Genomic DNA, 18,526 nt, shown 5'->3' on the forward strand with positions numbered 1-18,526 from the left:
TCATCTAGTCCAACCCCCTGCAATCTGTTGGGAAACTGGGTACGTGCAGCTACTCACACAGAATCAATTAAGGTTTGGCAGATAGCCAAAAGGTCATGTGAAGGAGTAAGTCTGCCTGGTGATAACAGAGACATGGAGACAGCTTCATGATTGGTCAAGCTCTCTCAAAGGAGTGATAGTTAATGGCCTACTAACTGGAATGTGTCAGTTTGTAGTTCAGGAGTTCAGTAGTTCTGTGTGTCATTGTAGGAGTTGTGAGTTGTGTATGACAGAGCAAGCTAAAGATCTGTGTTCTGTTCCAGTAAATAGTCCACTGTATATAATAAACACCTAACTACAAGTTCCTGCTTCCTGCTTCGTCTATCCTGTCTGCAGCCAAGTCGCCAATTGCTTCTGTGGATTCTGCGTTTACTCTGCTAGGTCTGGTCTGGCTAAGGTCCTGCAACTAGTTGGAAAGCAGCAAAACACCAAATAGGTTTTGCCAATACAATCTGCAGCTGTCCCATATGTGGGGATCGAACCTGCAACCTTGGCGTTATTGGCACCACGCTCAAACCCACTGAGCTGTTATGCATAAAATTTACACAAGGCTTGAATCTCAGGGGGTAGCTCAGTTGGTAGAGCAGGAGTCTCTTAATCCCAGGGTTGTGGGTTTGAATCCCATATTGGGCAAAAGATTCCTGCACTGCAGGGGGTTGTAGGTGACCTTGGAGGTCCCGTCCAACTCTACAAGTCTATGATTATAAAAACGAACAAACCCCCAAAGCAGCTTACGAAGGATAGAGAGTAAAATCAAGAAATAATTACAAGCCTACCTTGCACCATTCAAATATTAAATACTAGAACGGATTAAAATTATAAGATGATGCACTGTGGGGTGAGTCCCAGGCATCTCCCCCCCCCCCCGCAAACTTCCTTTCTCTGGTTAAATTAACCAGTGCATGACCTCTTGCAAATCTTACTCATTTAAGTAGAGCTTGCAAAGGAAAATGCCTCCCGTGGGATCCTGAACGAGGTACAGCGTAGCCGTTTGAACCGACATCTGGGCTCCTGTGCTTTGGTGCTTACGATCCTTTGAGATCTACTTATCCTTAATAGGCTTTTCAAGTCACCGAGAGAATGTTTAATTGAGCGGTGGCAGGAAATTGGGGAGGCGTTGGCGTTGGCAAGGGAGATGCATTTCTTAAGCCTATTTTTAAAAAGCCCTTTAGCAAGTTATCCCATTGAATTTCACAGAGTGGCTGTGTATTCACTTTCTGTCCTCCTGACCACAGATGTGAGGTCGATGGGCTGCCTGTTCTATTTCGGGGGACCAATCCCAGACTAATTTCCTTGGCACTTGGCTTCCTCTAGGATGCTGGGCCAGTCAAGGTTAATGGGGTCTCAAGATTTTGTCTGACTTTCTGTTCAGGGCAGAGCTGGGTTTCTTTGGAAACATGGGATGGCAGAGTTGGAAGGCCCCCTGCAATCCAGGAATTTGCAGCTCTCCCTTGCGGGAAACGAACCTGCAGCCTTGGCACTATCAGCACCACACTCTAATAATAATAATAATAAATTTTATTTATACCCCGCCCTCCCCAGCCAGAGCCGGGCTCAGGGCGGCTAACACCAATAAAATAAAATCACAGTAAAACATAATAGGGGAGAAAGAGAGGGAGGGGAAAAAAAAACCCAATTTAAAATACAGGTTAAAATATAATTTAAAATGCAGCCTCATTTTAAAAGTCGCCCATAGATCAAGACCATAAGGGGAGGGAAACAGAAGGGTCAGATTGACTCCAAACCAAAGGCCAGGCAGAACAGCTCTGTCTTGCAGGCCCTGCAAAAAGATGTCAAGTCCCGCAGGGCCCTAGTCTCTTGGGACAGAGCGTTCCACCAGGTTGGGGCCAGTACTGAAAAGGCCCTGGCCCTAGCTGAGACGAATCTAACCTCCTTGAGGCTTGGGACCTCCAAAGTGTTGTTATTTGTGGACCTTAAGGTCCTCTGTGGGGCATACAAGGAGAGGCGGTCCCGTAGGTACGAGGGTCCTAGGCCGCATAGAGCTTTAAAGGTCAAAACCAGCACCTTAAACCTGACCCTGTACTCCACCGGGACCCAGTGCAGTTGGTATCTACTTGCACTTTGAGGTGCTTTCAAACTGCTAGGTTGGTAGGAGCAGGGACCGAGCAACAGGAGCTCACCCCGTCGCAGGGATTCGAACTGCCAACCTTCTGATTGGCAAGTCCTAGGCTCTGTGGTTTAACCCACAGCGCCACCCGCATCCCATACCTTGTGCATACCTTCTGCCTTTCCAACAGCTTGATGCTCAAGGGGGCTTGCAACTTGCAGTTCTGTAGAAAGGAGGTGCTGTGGCCATTAGAGACCGGCAGCTAATCTTGCACCAAAGAGTTGCCCCATTGTATCAGGAGACATCCTGTCCTAAAGGTACCAGGACCGGCCTTAATCCTTATCTTCTTTGTTGTTGTTGTTTAGTCGTTTAGTCGTGTCCGACTCTTCGTGACCCCCTGGACCAGAGCACGCCAGGCACTCCTGTCTTCCACTGCCTCCCGCAGTTTGGTCAAACTCATGCTGGTAGCTTCAAAAACACTGTCCCACCATCTCGTCCTCTGTCGTCCCCTTCTCCTTGTGCCCTCCATCTTTCCCAACATCAGGGTCTTTTCCAGGGAGTCTTCTCTTCTCATGAGGTGGCCAAAGTCTTGGAGCCTCAGCTTCAGGATCTGTCCTTCCAGGGAGCACTCAGAGCTGATTTCCTTCAGAATGGAGAGGTTTGATCTTCTTGCAGTCCATGGGACTCTCAAGAGTCTCCTCCAGCACCAGAATTCAAAAGCATCATTTCTTTGGCGATCAGCCTTCTTGATGGTCCAGCTCTCACTTCCATACATCACTACTGGGAAAACCATAGCTTTTACTATACGGACCTTTGTTGGCAAGGTGATGTCTCTCTTATCTTCTTATCACATACCAAAGTATGTGCATAATACAGAAGAGGACCTTGTGTGTGCTGCATGAAGGTGCTCAGAGAGTCCTTTGTTTGCTTGCTTAATTAATATGCAATTAACCAGAGTCCTTATATGGAATCATAGTAGGGCGTTATCCCAAATGATTGGAAGGTACTCCCTGCATATGTATCGTCTTAACTGATAAGGGAACAGTATATTACGAAGCCCCCTTCTTCGGGAGGGTGCTCAGTCCTTTGGATGTTTTTTTAAAAAAATAATTTTTATTAAGAATTTCAACATAACAAATTATCAAAACATATCATCTTCATCCCCTCCATTTCCCCCCTCCAAGAAAAACCCTCCCTCCCCCCAAAAAACTTCCCTCAGCTCCTCTCTCTGATTTTTCAACACCTGTTCTCTGCATATTTTAGAATTGTAAAGATCCTTAAATTATCTGTCTATTATGTTAACAATCAATAAATTTGTGTATGTTTATTCAGAACTTGCCAGGGAGTCCAATTCATTTTGGGTTTTTTTTAAAGTAATTTGTAAAAAGTTCCCATTCTTATTTAAAGTCACAGTTGTCCTTGTCTTGCAGTTTGTATGTCAATTTCGCCAGTTCCGCATAGTCCATCAACTTCTCTTGCCACTGTTCTTTTGTCGGGATTTCCTCATTCTTCCATCCTTGTGCTATTAAGACTCTTGCCACCGTTGTCACATACATAAATAAATTCTTTATTTTCCTTGGCAGGTCTTTTCCTACAATCCCTAACAAGAATGTTTCTGGGTTTTTTTACAAATGTTAATTTAAACATTTTCTTCAGCTCATTATATATCATTTCCCTTTTTTTAATTTCTCTACATTCCCACCATGTATGGTAAAAAGTCCCTTCTTTTTCTTTGCATTTCCAACATGCATTTGACCCAGTTTTATACATTCTTCCTATCTGTACCGGTGTTATATACCATCTACACATCATTTTCATATAATTTTCTTTCAAAAGAAAGTCCTTTGGATGTAAATCCACTGAGCCTGTCTGTCTGGCCAGCAAAGACAATAAATGTTCCTTTGTTCCTTGTTTTTTGTCCAAGGGAGCCCTCAGATTTTTCTGTTAACAATGAGAGCAGAGGTGTGAGCGCACCCAAACAGTTTTTTCAGGTGTTTAGGGGCTGCAAGGATGTGCAAACAGGAATCTCTCTAGCCTGAGAGTTGCTTTCCCTCCTGGAGAATCTCCCAAATGCCAAATACCAGGGGAGGGAAGGACTAGGGACAAAAGTGGACGGATCAACAAATGTCTTTGTTCCTTTTGTACAGTAGATTAGTCTCCCCTCACAATGGACACATGTTCATCAAATGTCTGTCTGTCTATCTGTCTGTCTGTCTGTCTGTCTGTCTGTCTGTCTATCTATCTATCTGTCATCTATCTATATCTATCTATCTATCTATCTATCTATCTATCTATCTATCTATCTATCTATCTATCTATCTATCTATCTATCATCTATCTATCTATCTCTATCTATCTATCTATCTATCTATCTATCTATCTATCTATCTATCTATCTATCTATCTATCTATCTATCTATCTATCATCTATCTCTATCTATCTATCTATCTATCTATCTATCTATCTATCTATCTATCTATCTATCTATCATCTATCTATCTATCTATCTATCTATCTATCTATCTATCTATCTATCATCTATCATCTATCTATCTATCTATCTATCTATCTATCTATCTATCTATCATCTATCTGTCATCTATCTATATCTATACACACACAGTCGTACCTTGGAAGTTGAACGGAATCTGTTCTGGAAGTCCGTTCGACTTCCAAAACATTTGGAAACCAAGGCTCGGCTTCCAATTGGCTGCAGGAAACTCCTGCATCCAATCGGAAGCCCTGTCAGATGTTTGGGTTCCAAAGAACGTTCGCAAACCGGAACGCTCACTTCCGGGTTTGCGGCATTAAGGAGCCAAAATGTTCGACTCGCAAGGTGTTTGGGATCCAAGGTAAAACTATTTAAGAGTTTTCGTTATGTCTCAAAGCACCCTGCTCTCCCCTCTGCCGTTGAGTAATCCAAGTTGTTTTCTGGTTGTTTTGGAGACTTCTCAAGTCGGTGCTTCACGACAGCTTTCCGAGTTCCCTTTAACTGTTGCAGCTTCTGCTATCTGAGCAACAGATCTAGATGCTATTGCTCTGCTGCAATAACAGTTTTCTTTCCTGCTTTCGGTCCCCTTCCCCTGTTTTTCTTGTGGGTATTTTCCCCCTGCAGGTATTTCGCAGAAAAAACAACCCCAAAGGGGAAGAGAGACGAGTTTTGAGTTTCCAGATAAATCTCTGTTCCTGCTCTGTTCCCCAAACTACTTTTTTTTTTGGGGGGGGCCTTCTTGCTGGTTTTCCTGTAGCTCAGTTTTGCCGTCCCTAAAATGGTCCATTCTCTCTCTGGGCAGGTGCAGAGGTGTAAATGATTCTGGCAAGGGATCGGGGTGGAAGATTTTGTTTCACTTAACTGGGCGATTGAGTGTCTGTTTTCTACCCTCAGGACTGTCACCGCAGGGAGAGTTTGTCCGGCCGCGATGGATCTCAGGAGGACGCAACCGGCGGGATGTTGGCGAGGCGGAAAAGGTCGGATCTTGCCTTCCTCTGTTTTGATTCCGGCCGATTCCCTATTTCTTTTCTTCGTTGCCTTGATGGGTGTTTCATTGTTGTGTAATTGCTTCTGCTTTTGGTGTTATAGGGGGTTTATTATGTTTTATTGCACTTTGTGACTGTTGAGTTTATTGTGTGCTGCCCTCAGATCCGTCCAGATGAAGGGAATTTTAGCATTTTAAATAGATAATAATAAATAGCATCTCGGACTTCAGAGGGGGAGCGAGGACATCCTGTTCCAATGAAGAAGACGTAAGTTCTCTCGGGATATGACAGGCAGGTCTTGATAAAGTTGCTAGGGTCACTTCTGCAGCATATATCATCATTTCTTTCTTTCTGTCTTAAATTTGTATACAGTGGTACCCCAGGTTACATACGCTTCAGGTTACAGACTCCGCTAACCCAGAAATAGTGCTTCAGGTTAAGAACTTTGCTTCAGGATAAGAACAGAAATTGTGCTCCGCCAGCGTGGCAGCAGCAGGAGACCCCATTAGCTAAAGTGGTGCTTCGGGTTAAGAACAGTTTCAGGTTATGAACGGACCTCTGGAACAAATTAAGTACTTAACCTGGGGTACCACTGTACTGCGCTTCATTCGTAGAACTCAGGGCAGTTCACAACATCAAAATACAGTGGTACCTCTGGTTGCGAACGGGATCCATTCCGGAGGCCCGTTCGCAACATGAAAAGAGCACAACCCACAGCATCACGTCTGCGTATGCGCAGGTTGCGATCCGTCACTTCTGCGTATGTGCGTTATGTCATTTTGCACTTCTGCGCATGAACGAGCGGCGAAACCTGGAAGTAACCCTTTCCGGTACTTCCGGGTCATGGCGGGACGTAACATGAAAGAACGTAACATGAAACAAAAGTAACCTGAGGTATGACTGTACAAGATGAAAACACAAAATTCATAATAAAGGCGAGTGGGGGGGGGGAGCACAAACCAATACCCCCCTCCGACAAACACATTTAAAAGGCTTTCTGTTTATTTATTAAATTAAGCACCCTTGTATCACTTTAAGAGTGGTGCCTTACCTCAAAGGATCATGGGAATTGTAGTTTGTTCAGGGCGCATGACCTTAGCAAACCACGGTTTCTAGGATTCTGCATGACTGTTAAAACGATGCAAGAGTCAGACTATGGAACTCCCTGCTACAGGAGGCAGCGATGGCCAGCAACCTGGAGGGCTTTAAAAGAGGACGGGACAAATTCATGGAGCCATTTCCAGTGGCTTCCAGCAACTGGTATTGAGAAGCATTTCTCTCTCTCCACTCTCTGTATGCAAAGTTTAATTTTATAAACCAGTCTCTAGCTATCTCTTGCTCAAAACAAGAATCGATGTGCATTTGCGAATGCAGATAGATATATAGTCCAAGGGTACAGCGCCTCTAAACCCAGCTGCTTTGTTCCTGCCAGACAGCAGTGATTTTCTCTAAAATGATATTTATGACAACTACGATGATTCGTCTGGCGCCGGAAAACATCAGGCACTTGCGTAAAACTCATAACAAGGCAAACGCTGCCCTGTGGGGCTCGCAATCTTATTTAGAAGAGGAACAAGAATAAACGGAACTGATTTCTGTGTGTGTTTGGCGAAGGCCAGAAGCAATTAAGCATAAATGAGCTTTTTCCCTTTTCTTTTTTTTAAGAGCAAGGAAAGCAGGATGAGTATTGTCTCTTGAAGAGTTCCATTAATAAGTCTAAAAGCGCCGTGCAAGAAAGAGGGGCGGCGGGTGGGAAATCAGAGGGCTTGAGAAAAGACACAGAGAAGCAGGTGAATGCGAAAACCGATGTGGAGAAATGTATTTGCTTGTTGCACGATGACAGGCTTTTGGTATCTTGTTGGTGCAATGTGAACAACGGGTTAAATTGCACAGCGCTTGGGCTCAGGTCTCGAAGACCACATCCCCATGCCTGGATGCTTAGAGATAAGGATGCCAGGTGCAGGGGTTACCATAGCAACATCAGCAACATCGTGCATCGCTTGCTGTGTCATCCACCCTGCCATGGGCTCAGGAAATGATTAAACCCGTTTCTGCACTTAGGCGTATTGCTTTCATTATTGCCCTGATTCATGTCCTGTTTGCTGTCAGGGTCTGACTCTGAATCAGTAGTTTGCCATGTAGCGCCTGGAATTCTGAGGTAGAATTCTCCTGAACATGGAAGCTCTACTTAGGGGTAATCGCCGGTGACGGATGCAGGTTTCTTTTTTTTAAAAAAAAAAGTTTTTTATTGACTATTTTTACACAACAAATTATTCCAACAATTGTGTTTTCCCCTATTTCCCCATCCCATTTCCCCCTCATACCCCTCCATCCCATTATTATTATTATTGTTATTATTATTATTATTACTATTATTATTATTTATACCCCGCCCATCTGGCTGGGTTTCCCCAGCCACTCTGGGCGGCTTCCAACAGAACACTATAAAAATACAATACAATAACCTATTAAACATTAAAAGCTTCCCTAAACAGGGCTGCATTCAGGTGTTTTCTAAAAGTTTGGTAGTTATTTTTCTCTTTGACATCTGGTGGGAGGGCGTTCCACAGGGCGGGTGCCACTACCGAGAAGGCCCTCTGCCTGGTTCCCTGTAACTTGGCTTCTCATAGCAAGGGAACCGCCAGAGGGCCCTTGGCGCTGGACCTCAGTGTCCGGGCAGAACGATGGGGGTGGAGACGCTCCTTCAGGTATCCTGGGCCGAGGCCGTTTAGGGCTTTAAAGGTCAGCACCAACACTTTGAATTGTGCTCGGAAACGTACTGGGAACCAGTGTAGGTCTTTCAAGACCGGTGTTATATGGTCTCCCAGTCACCGGTCTAACTCCTGCATTCTGGATTAGTTGTAGTTTCCGGGTCACCTTCAAAGGTAGCCCCACGTAGAGTGTGTTGCAGTAGTCCAAGCGAGAGATAACCAGAGCATGTGCCACTCTGGCGATACAGTCTGCGGGCAGGGAGGGTCTCAGCCTGCATACCAGATGGAGCTGGCAGACAGCCACCCTGGATACAGAACTGACCCACGCCTCCATGGACAGCTGTGAGTCCAGAATGACTCCCAGGCTGCACACCTGGTCCTTCAGGGGCACAGTTACCCCATTCTGGACCAGGGAGTCCCCCACACCCGCCCGCCTCCTGTCTCCCAAAAACAGTACTTCTGTCTTGTCAGGATTCAACCTCAGTCTGGTAGTTTCCATCCATCCTCCAACCGCCTCCAGACACTCACACAGGACCTTCACCGCCTTCACTGGTTCTGATTTGAAAGACTACCTCTAAACACTAGTTAGAAACCCTCTGTAGAAGAGCAATATTGTCTCCTTTTAACACGATTCGACCCACTGTTTCCTTGATTTTGTCTTGGAGTGAATCTCCTCAGCATCATCCAGAACCAAGTTCATATATTCATCCAATCCCTGTTCATACAGCCACACCTGAATTCTGGACCTATTCTGTAGGTATCTGAAGATGAGGTTGATGGGCTGCACCATCACTTTCTGCACCTTCTGGACGGCAGCTGGGCTGGGAACGACCTCCGACAGGATGAGCGGGACTTAGGCGGGACAGGGCAGTCCTTTCCCCCATTCTTTTAAAAAGTTTTTGTCTTCTTGGTTCCTGAACTTTTGGGTCAGCTTTGGCGTTTTGGCATAGTCCATCAGCTTAGTTTGCCGTTCCTCTTTGGCAGGGACTCTTTCATCTTTCGCCTGGTCGTCTTTTGAAGCTGGCGAAGCTGCTGGCCCTCGCTGCCTCACTGTGGCAGGGAGTTCCACAGTCCCACAAACTTCTAACAAGTCTGATGTGACTGAGACACACACACAGAGCAGAAAAACCTCAAAACAACCCGTTGGTGTGTCTTTTATTGCCCTGCTCTGTCCTCTGTCCATTCCAGTCATGACACAGAGAGAAGCTGTCGGTTTCCGCAGCTATATATAGTCCCAAGTGCAGTTGCCAGAGGGGAATGTAGGCCAAGCATCTCCTGGTTTTTATTTTCACCCTCTCCCCCCCCCCCCGGGACTTGGCGTTCTTTGGGAAGACCACAGCGAGGGTATAATTTTGGGACGAGTATTCTTGCGGCCATGTTATTCTTACTCGCAGCGCCCAAAGGCCGGTTGCAAATCCCTCGGCTGGTCAGAGGAATTACAACGAAGGAGGGTCAGGCCCCTGGTTCCTTTCTAGGAATCTGATCGGCCTCCAACTGCGCAGGGCAGCCTTCGTCAACCTGGTGCCCTCCAGAGGCTTTGAACTACAACTCCCAACCATTGGACTACAATTCCCGTCGTCCACAGCCTCTGGAGCTGCCGGGTTGGCAAAGGCTGTCCTAAGCTATTTTGTAACCCTAGTATTCTTGCAGCTGTTAAATCCCTGTTGGTGAAATTGCATGCACTGAACATTTAACACCTGTGAGGGGTGGTTTCAGCAAACCAAAGAGGGGAGAAGGAGGGCTGAGGCCAGGACTAGACCTGATTTCTTCTTCCGGATGCTAGAAAGAATTTGATTTCTGCATATATTTGTTGTTGCTGCATTGTTTATTCATTTGCAAAAATAATTGCACGCCTCTGCGTCATTCAAAAAATGTACCAAAGTGGCTTATGGCATAAAATATAAGACAATAAATACCACAAGAAAGTTAAAAACAGGCCTCAGTTAACCGTTGCAGATGGATGTACAGGTGAAACTCGGAAAATTAGAATATCTTGGAAAAGTTCATTTATTTCAGTAATTCAACTTAAAAGGTGAAACTAATATATGAGATAGACTCATGACATTCAAAGGGAGATATGTCAAGCCTTTATTTGTTATCATTGTGATGATCATGGTGTACAGCTGATGAAAACCCCAAATTAACAATCTCGGAAAATTAGAATATTAAATGAAATCAGCAAAACAAGGACTGCAAATAGAGCGATATTGGACCTCTGAGAAGTAGAAGCATGCATATGTACTCAGTACTTGGTTTGGGCCCCTTTTGCATCAGTTACTGCCTCAATGCGGTGTGGCATGGATGCCATCAGCCTGTGGCACTGCTGAGGTGTTATGGAAGACCAGGAAGCTTCAATAGCAGCCTTCAGCTCTTCTGCATTGCTCGGTCTCATGTCTCTCATCTTTCTCTTGGCAATGCCCCATAGATTCTCTATGGGGTTCAGGTCAGGCGAGTTTGCTGGCCAACCAAGCACAGTAATCCCATGGGCATTGAACCAGGTTTTGGTACTTTTGGCAGCGTGGGCAGGTGCCCAAGTCCTGCTGGAAAATGAAGTCAGCATCCCCATAAAGCTCGTCTGCGGAAGGAAGCATGGCTCCAAAATCTCCTGGTAGACGGCTGCGTTGACCCTGGACTAAATGAAGTACAGTGGACCAACACCAGCTGATGACATGGCTCCCCAAATCAACACAGACTGTGGAAACTTCACACTGGACTTCAAGCATCTGGCATTGTGTGCCTCCCCATTCTTCCTCCAGACTCTGGGTCCTTGGTTTCCAAATGAGATGCAAAAGCTGCTCTCATCAGAAAAGAGATTGGGGGAGCCATGTCACTTGTTTTGTATACATTTTTATTTTTGCCTGGAAGACTGCATCACAAAATTCAGAGAAGGGCACATTTTGAGGGTTGGCTGAGTTCCACCCCAAGTGTGTGAATCATGGAGGGCAAATGAGCTTCGCTTGAAAATGTGAGCTGAACACATTTCTCCCTTCATCTCTAAGCGCAGACGTGCGTTTCCATGGCAGGACAGAGCATCCTGGGGAGGCCCAGAGAATGCATTGCCCTGAAGGTGGTGATATGTTTGCTGTACAGTTTAGCAAGGCCTTGGGGTTTCCGAGAATAGAGAGTCTTTCTTTCTTTCTTTCTTTCTTTCTTTCTTTCTTTCTTTCTTTCTTTCTTTCTTTCTTTCTTTCTTTCTTTCTCTCTCTCTCTCTCTCTCTCTCCCTCCCTCTCCTCCTCTTCTTTCTTTCTTTCTTTCTTTCTTTCTTTCTTTCTCTCTCTCTCTCTCTCTCTCTCTCTCTCTCTCTCTCCCCCTCCTCTTCTTTGCTTCCTTTCTCTCTCTCTCTCTCTCCCTCTCCTCCTCCTCCTCCTCCTCTTCTCTCTCTCTCTCTTCTCTTTCTCCCTCCCTCCCTCCCTCCTCCCCCCTCCTCCTCCTCCATCATCATCTTCTTCTTTTCTCTCTCTGCCCCCCTTGCCCCCTTCTTCCCTTCTTCTTCTTCTTCTCTCTGTTCATGAAACCAGATGAGGAAGTGGTGAGATTGTGGCGGAAGCTGCCACCTCATTTTTCACAGCAGCTGCCGAGGCGGCTCCACCACCACACAGGTGTGACAGGAAGGGAAACTGAGTCAGTCCATGGGCAGGATCTGCTGGGCGGGTGAGTCTTTTAAAGCCCCCATTAGCATTTCCTTGCCATTTTTAGCCTTTTCAACAGAAGAGCCTGCAATTCACACTTGTTCACATTTTGCACTACAGCTTTCAGTCTGAAAAGACGTGCCGAGGCATCAAATTATGCCATTTGCATCTCTCCTCAAAGGAGCTTGAGATGCTGTACAAACACTCCTCCACACATCATCATAGCTGTCAACTTTTCCCTTTACTTGCGAGGAATCCTATTCGGAATAAGGGAATTTCCCTTAAAAAAAGGGAAACGTTGACAGCTATGCACATCATCCTCAGGTCACTCAGTGAGTTTCATGGCTTAATGGGAAGATTTGAACCCTGGTCTCTCAGGCCCTAGTTAGACATTCTCAGCACTGCACCCCACTATCTCTAGATGCATTAAAATAAATTAGTTGTCTTTGAAATGAGTATTTTAGGATAAAGTACACTTAGAGATACATACGCTGAGATGAAATACATATGTATCATGTGATAAATAGGACGTTTGGTGCATATTTTCATGTTGTTGTTTAGTCATTTAGTTGTGTCCGACTCTTCGTGACCCCCTGGACCAGAGCACGCCAGGCACTCCTGTCTTCCACTGCCTCCCACAGTTTGGTCAAACTCATGCTGGTAGCTTCAAGAACACTGTCCCACCATCTCGTCCTCCGTCATCCCCTTCTCCTTGTGCCCTCAATCTTTCCCAACATCAGGATCTTTTCCAGGGAGTCTTCTCTTCTCATGAGGTGGCCAAAGTCTTGGAGCCTCAGCTTCAGGATCTGTCCTTCCAGTGAGCAATCAGGGCTGATTTCCTTCAGAATGGAGAGGTTGGATCTTCTTGCAGTCCATGGGACTCTCAAGAGTCTCCTCCAGCACCAGCATATTTTCCTAGAACCATAGAATTGTGGAGTGGCAAGGGACCCCGAGGGTCATCTAGTCCAACCCCCTGCAATGCCGGAATCCAGCATCCTGTTCTCACAGTGGCCAACCAGATGCCCCAGTGGGAAACCCGTGAGCAGAATTCGAACACAGGAGCCCTCTCCCCTCCCGCAACTAGTATTCAGAAGCATCACTGCCTGTGGAGGCAGAACACAGCCATCATGTCCAGTCACCATCAATACCTCTGTCCTCCATGAATTTCCTTTTAAAGCCGTCCAAGTTGATGTTCGTCACTGCCTCCAGTGGGAGGAAGTTCCATAGTTTAACTCAAGCCTAAGCAACCTTCGGCCCTCCAGATGTTTTAGACTTCAATTCCCATCATCCCTGACCACTGGTCCTGCTAGCTAGGGATCATGGGAGTTGTAGGCCAAAACATCTGGAGGGCCGAAGGTTGCCTAGGCCTGGTTTAACTCATAGTTTAAGTCTTCTTTCCTGAATATTTCAGCAATCAGCTTTACCAAGGGTGGATTTACATGCAGGAAGAACACACACGCTGTAAATAAGTCAGAAATTAAACCGTTATAACAAAAGAAGAAAAAAAACGATATGGGAAAATTGCACAATTTTTTTTTGCTCTCCAGCGCCATCTGCTGTTGCATGTTTAAGGTAAAGGTACCCCTGCCCGTACGGGCCAGTCGTGACCAACTCTGGGGTTGTGCGCCCATCTCACTTAAGAGGCCGGGGGCCAGCGCTGTCCGGAGACACTTCCGGGTCACGTGGCCAGCGTGACAAGCTGCTCTGGCAAGCCTGCACCAGCGCAGCACACGGAAACGCCGTTTACCTTCCCGCTATAAAGCGGTACCTATTTATCTACTTGCACTTAAGGGTGCTTTCGAACTGCTAGGTGGGCAGGAACTGGGACCGAACGACGGAAGCTCACCCCGCCGCGGGGATTCGAACCGCCGACCATACGATCGTCAAGTCCTAGGCGCTGAGGTTTACCCACAGCGCCACCCGCGTCCCTTGCATGTTTACAACGCATTTAAAACACCTTTTTGACTAATGTAGCTGAGTCCCGAGGGTCCACAAGTTAAGAGAGAAGGAGGAAAACCTTTCTCTCTCTGCTTTTTCCATGCCGTGGAAAACTTTATAAACGTTGACCTTGTCATCTCTTCCTCGCCTTTCCCTGTAAACTAAAAAGTCCTGAATGCTGTTTCCTTAGGCTCTCTGCAATTCACGTCTCAGAGCGCGAGAGCCCAGAGGATTCTGGGAAATCAGTGTGCGCGCACGAGTGAGACTGTGCGAGTGTGTGTGTGCAAATGCTTCCCTCTCCCTTGCAGTCTCAAGGTCAGCTTGGCTTGGCCTTGAGCTCAGGGCTTAGATAAGTGACCAATAATTGCTTCCTTTTTTGCTTTTCTTTGGCTTGACCCTGCGGCAAAGGGGCCGCCTTCTGCCAGGGACGGATTTAACTCTTGGAGGTGTGAAAAATCCCTAGCCGTTGGTGGTGGAGATCTAGGGCGGTTGCAGGACTCGCACTGCCGTAAGGGACAGGAGTGGAACGTGGCCAGCAGGGCTAAATGCCAAGGGTGACATGGAGGGCTGTGTTATGCCAGGAATGGGGTGGCGAGAGCGAATTCAGTGTCGTTTTCTGCGGCACATCTGATTCCGATGGGCAGGGCTCAGTGGCTTTCTCCGTCTCTCTGTGTGTGTTTGTTCAATGTGTATTTGTGTGCGCGCATTTTGAAACCTTGGCAAGCCCATCCTTACCGAGTGGCTGGCATTTTGAGAGGCAGCGCCATGCAGTGGTTGGAGTTTCCGACTTGGACCTGGGAGCGACCAGGGTCTGGCACATGGGTAGGCAAACTAAGGCCCAGGGGCCGGATCCGTCCTAATCGCCTTCTAAATCCGGCCCGTGGACAGTCCGGGAATCAGTGTGTTTTTACATGAGTAGACTGTGTGCTTTTATCTAAAATGCATCTCTGGGTTATTTATGGGGCATAGGAATTCACTTTTATTTTTATTTTCAAAATATAGTCCGGCCCCCCACAAGGTTTGAGGGACAGTGGACCGGCCCCCTGCTGAAAAAGTTTGCTGACCCCTGGTCTGGAACCTCACTCAGCCATGAGGTTGACCTTGAGCTCAGTCATTGCCTCTTAGCCCTTCCTCCTCCTGCTAAGATTTCCAGCAATTGGTAATCGGAATATTGCTGTCTTCGGCTAGGGAGGCAGAGCCGAGCCGTCATGACTGATAGCCATCAATAACCATTAATTGATCGAATCCCCTTGTAAAACCATCTAACTTAGTGGCCATCATTTGCCTCCTGAGGAAGTGAGTTCCGTAGTTTAACCGTACTGCATGAAGAAGGGCTTTCTTCGCAAGGGATGCACAGTATAATAATAATAATAATAATAATAATAATAATAATAATCAATAAAAATAATTTTATTTATACCCCGCCCTCCCCAGCCAAGACCGGGCTCAGGGCAGCTAAAACAAGATTAAAACACAACATTAAAATGCAGCCTCATTTCAATAGAAACTCAAATCAAAAACTTTTGGGGGGATGAAAACGTCAAATCTTGCAGCAAGAATACTTATCGCAAAATACTGGAAGACACAAGATTTACCCACTCGGGAAGAATGGCAGATGAAAGTAATGGACTATATGGAACTGGCGGAGATGACTGGCAGAATCCGAGACCAAGGTGAAGAGTTGGTGGAAGAAGATTGGAAAAAATTTAAAATTTATTTACAGAAACATTGCAAGATCCAGGAATGCTAGAAGGATGTTGGAATGAAGCAATGTGGTTTTAGCAGAAATGATATAAAAGATTAGGTAAAAATTGATGTTTTAAGTGGTGAAACGAGAATGTAAAATTATAGTACACTAAGATAAATTATTAGGATAAAAACCAAGCGGAAAGGATTTGCTGAAATACTTAATTGAACTAGAATACAAAAAAGGGAGGTGTGAGGAGGTCAGGGAAACAAGTAAATGAAAGATAAGACATGGAAAGATGGAAATGTTCTTAATTGTTTATACTTTCTTGTATTTTGTATTTTCTGATCTCCTTTTTATTTTTTATTATTTTTTATTTTATTTTTCTCCTTTTTGTAACTTTTTTGAAACTCTAATAAATATTATTTAAAAAATAAATAAAAGAAAAGAAAAGAAAAGAAAACGTCAAATCTTCACCAAGGCCAACTATTCAGACTGGTCCTACATGGGCCAGAAAAAAGCCAGGGAAGTCCCCAAATAGGAGTTCCATCACAGAAGGAGAAAGGAAAGAGGGGAAGGGGATCAAGTTGATTCCAAGCCAAAGGCCAGGCGGAACAACTCTGTCTTACAGGCCCTGTGGAAAGAAATCAGATCCCGCAGGGCCCTGATCTCATGAGACACAGCGTTCCACCAGGCCGGGGCCAGTGTTGAAAAGGCCCTGCCTCTGGTTGAGGCTAATCTGAATTCCTTAGGGCCCGGGACCTCTAGGGTGTTGCTATTTGTGGACCTTAAGGTCTTCCGCGGGGCAGACCCGTCCTAGGCCGTGATAAAACTACATTGGCTGTTTCTCCGCACTGGAAAAACCTTGCTCCTGGGCCTTCTCCCTCTCCCCCCCTCTCTCTTTCCTGTGAAAACTCTTCCGCAGGCCAGCCTGGGCTGCCAGACGCTTGGCACGCCTTGCGAGGCTGACTCAGTCCTTTCTCCTCTCGCAGTTATTTTTTATTTTTAAACACCTGTTTGTCATCTGGTGCCTGGAAGCCGAAGGGCCTGTTTTCAGTCTCGGCTGGGGTGATGCATTTTGCAGTCACCCGGAGGTAGCGCAGGAAGCCGCGAAGGGTTGGGCACCCCTTTCATTAGAGAAGTGTGAGGGTGCACAAGAGAGAGAGAGAGAGAGAGAGAGAGAGAGAGAGAGAGAGAGAGACTCGCTTGTTTCTTTCCAACACACTGACCTTGCGCGACCTTCGACGAGTAGCTCCTGTTGATCTTCAGTAAAAAACATGGGAAGGCATCATCTCTCCCTAAATTGCAGCATTCTGGATTTGCATGGCGACCTGTTAGGTGCACGGCAGCCCCTCTGTCCCAAATCAGGGTCTGTTAAAGCAACATGCAATAAACATGCATGCCACTGAGTTGTCATATACAGTGGTGCCCCGCAAGACGAATGCCTCGCAAGGCGGAAAACTCGCTAGACGAAAGAGTTTTCCGTTTTGGAGGTGCTTCGCAAAACGAATCTCCTATGGGCTTGCTTCGCAAGACGACAATGTCTTGCGAGTTCCTGCGGGTTTTTTCCCCTCCCCCCCTTTTTCTAAGCCGCTAAGCCGCTTATTAGCTGATCCGATCAGCAGATAAGCCGCTAATAGCGCTAATCCGCTAATCCGTCAATGGGCTTGCTTCGCAAGACGAAAAAAACGCTAGACGAAGAGAATCACAGAACGGATTCTTTTCGTCTTGCGAGGCACCACTGTACAGTCATAGCTCATGTTATGTTTGCTTCAGGTTGCGCATTTTCAGGTTGCGTCCCGCGGTGACCCGGAAGTACCGGAAAGGGTTACTTCCGGGTTTTGCCGCTCCCGCATACGCAGACGCGCAAAATGATGTGACACGCATGTGCAGAAGCTGCGAATCGTGACCCGCGTGTGCGCAGGCACGGGTTGCGTTCTTTTCAGTTTGCGAACGGGCCTCCGGAACGGATCCCATTGGCTACCAGAGGTACCACTGTATTGCAAAAGGGAGAAAAAGGCACTCTATCTACACAGTGCATCATTTTCTATACTTCTCCCACCTGTTACTTGCCTTCCCTCTAAACCAGGGGTCGGCAAGGTTTATAGGCCATGGGCCGGATCACTCCCACAGAGATCATCCGTGGGCCGGACTGGTGCAGCGTGATGTCGTAAATTGTTTCTGCCCATGTCTGTGGGGCCGAAAATAGCTTCTGCGCATTCCCAGACACCAAAGATTGTGCCTGCGCAGAAGTGATTTCCGGCGTCTGGACTTGTGCAAATGCGATTTCCGGTATCTGCACGTGTGCAGACGTGATTTCTGGCACCGCTTGGCGAGTCCCCGTGCTGTGCTGCACTGGTTTAGCGCAGTGTGCAGGGGACTCCCTGAACAGGTGGCTCGGTTCAGGGGTGGCTCGTGGGCTGGTAAAACAGTCTTCGTGGGCCTCTGGCTCATGGGCCACACGTTGCTGACCCCTGCTCTAAACTGAAAAAAGCCTGAGTGCTGTCACTTTGCAGGGGACTTCTTGCAACTGGTGTTTATACATAGTCTGATTCCTATGCAAATCTGTGCCCTCTCTTTTCTCGCAAAGCATAACTGTCTAACTTTGGCAGGTACAGTGGTACCTTGGGTTAAGAACTTAATTCGTTCTGGAGGTCCATTCTTAAATTGAAACTGTTCTTAACCTGAAGCACCACTTTAGCTAATGGGGCCTCCCGCCGCCGCCGCGCAATTTCTGTTCTCATCCTGAAGCAAAGTTCTTAACCCAAGGTACTATTTCTGGGTTAGCGGAGTCTGTAACCTGAGGCGTATGTAACCTGAAGCGTATGTAACCCGAGGTACCACTGTATGAATATTCGCCTCCTTGCCTGCTCTGGGGTCTTGGTGGAGCACAAGCTTAACATGAGTCAACAGTTTGTGATGAAGCAGCAAAAACAGCTGACATTATTCTAGGCCGCATCAACAGAAGTATAGTT

General features: G+C 46.5%; 1 protein-coding gene and 1 pseudogene across 3 annotated transcripts in view; one reads left to right on the plus strand and one right to left on the minus strand.

The window, feature by feature from the left end:
- The window catches only part of ADAM33 (ADAM metallopeptidase domain 33), a 109,942-nt gene that overhangs the window by 9,716 nt on the left and 81,700 nt on the right, over positions 1-18,526 (plus strand). For both annotated transcript variants that reach the window (XM_083458642.1, XM_083458643.1), the window contains exon 2: positions 5,494-5,576. In XM_083458642.1, coding sequence (XP_083314768.1) covers positions 5,494-5,576 — 83 coding nt within the window. The remainder of the gene's footprint in view (positions 1-5,493; positions 5,577-18,526) is intronic.
- LOC310686574 (small nuclear ribonucleoprotein E-like) lies at positions 8,778-14,684 on the minus strand (annotated as a pseudogene). The gene is made up of 2 exons: positions 14,600-14,684; positions 8,778-9,148 (listed from the first exon to the last, which is right to left on the minus strand). The product of its transcript is annotated as a small nuclear ribonucleoprotein E-like (transcript).

This window comes from Podarcis liolepis, assembly GCF_965112155.1.
Source record: "Podarcis liolepis genome assembly, chromosome: 9".
In the NCBI taxonomy this organism is placed as follows: Eukaryota; Metazoa; Chordata; class Lepidosauria; order Squamata; family Lacertidae; genus Podarcis; species Podarcis liolepis.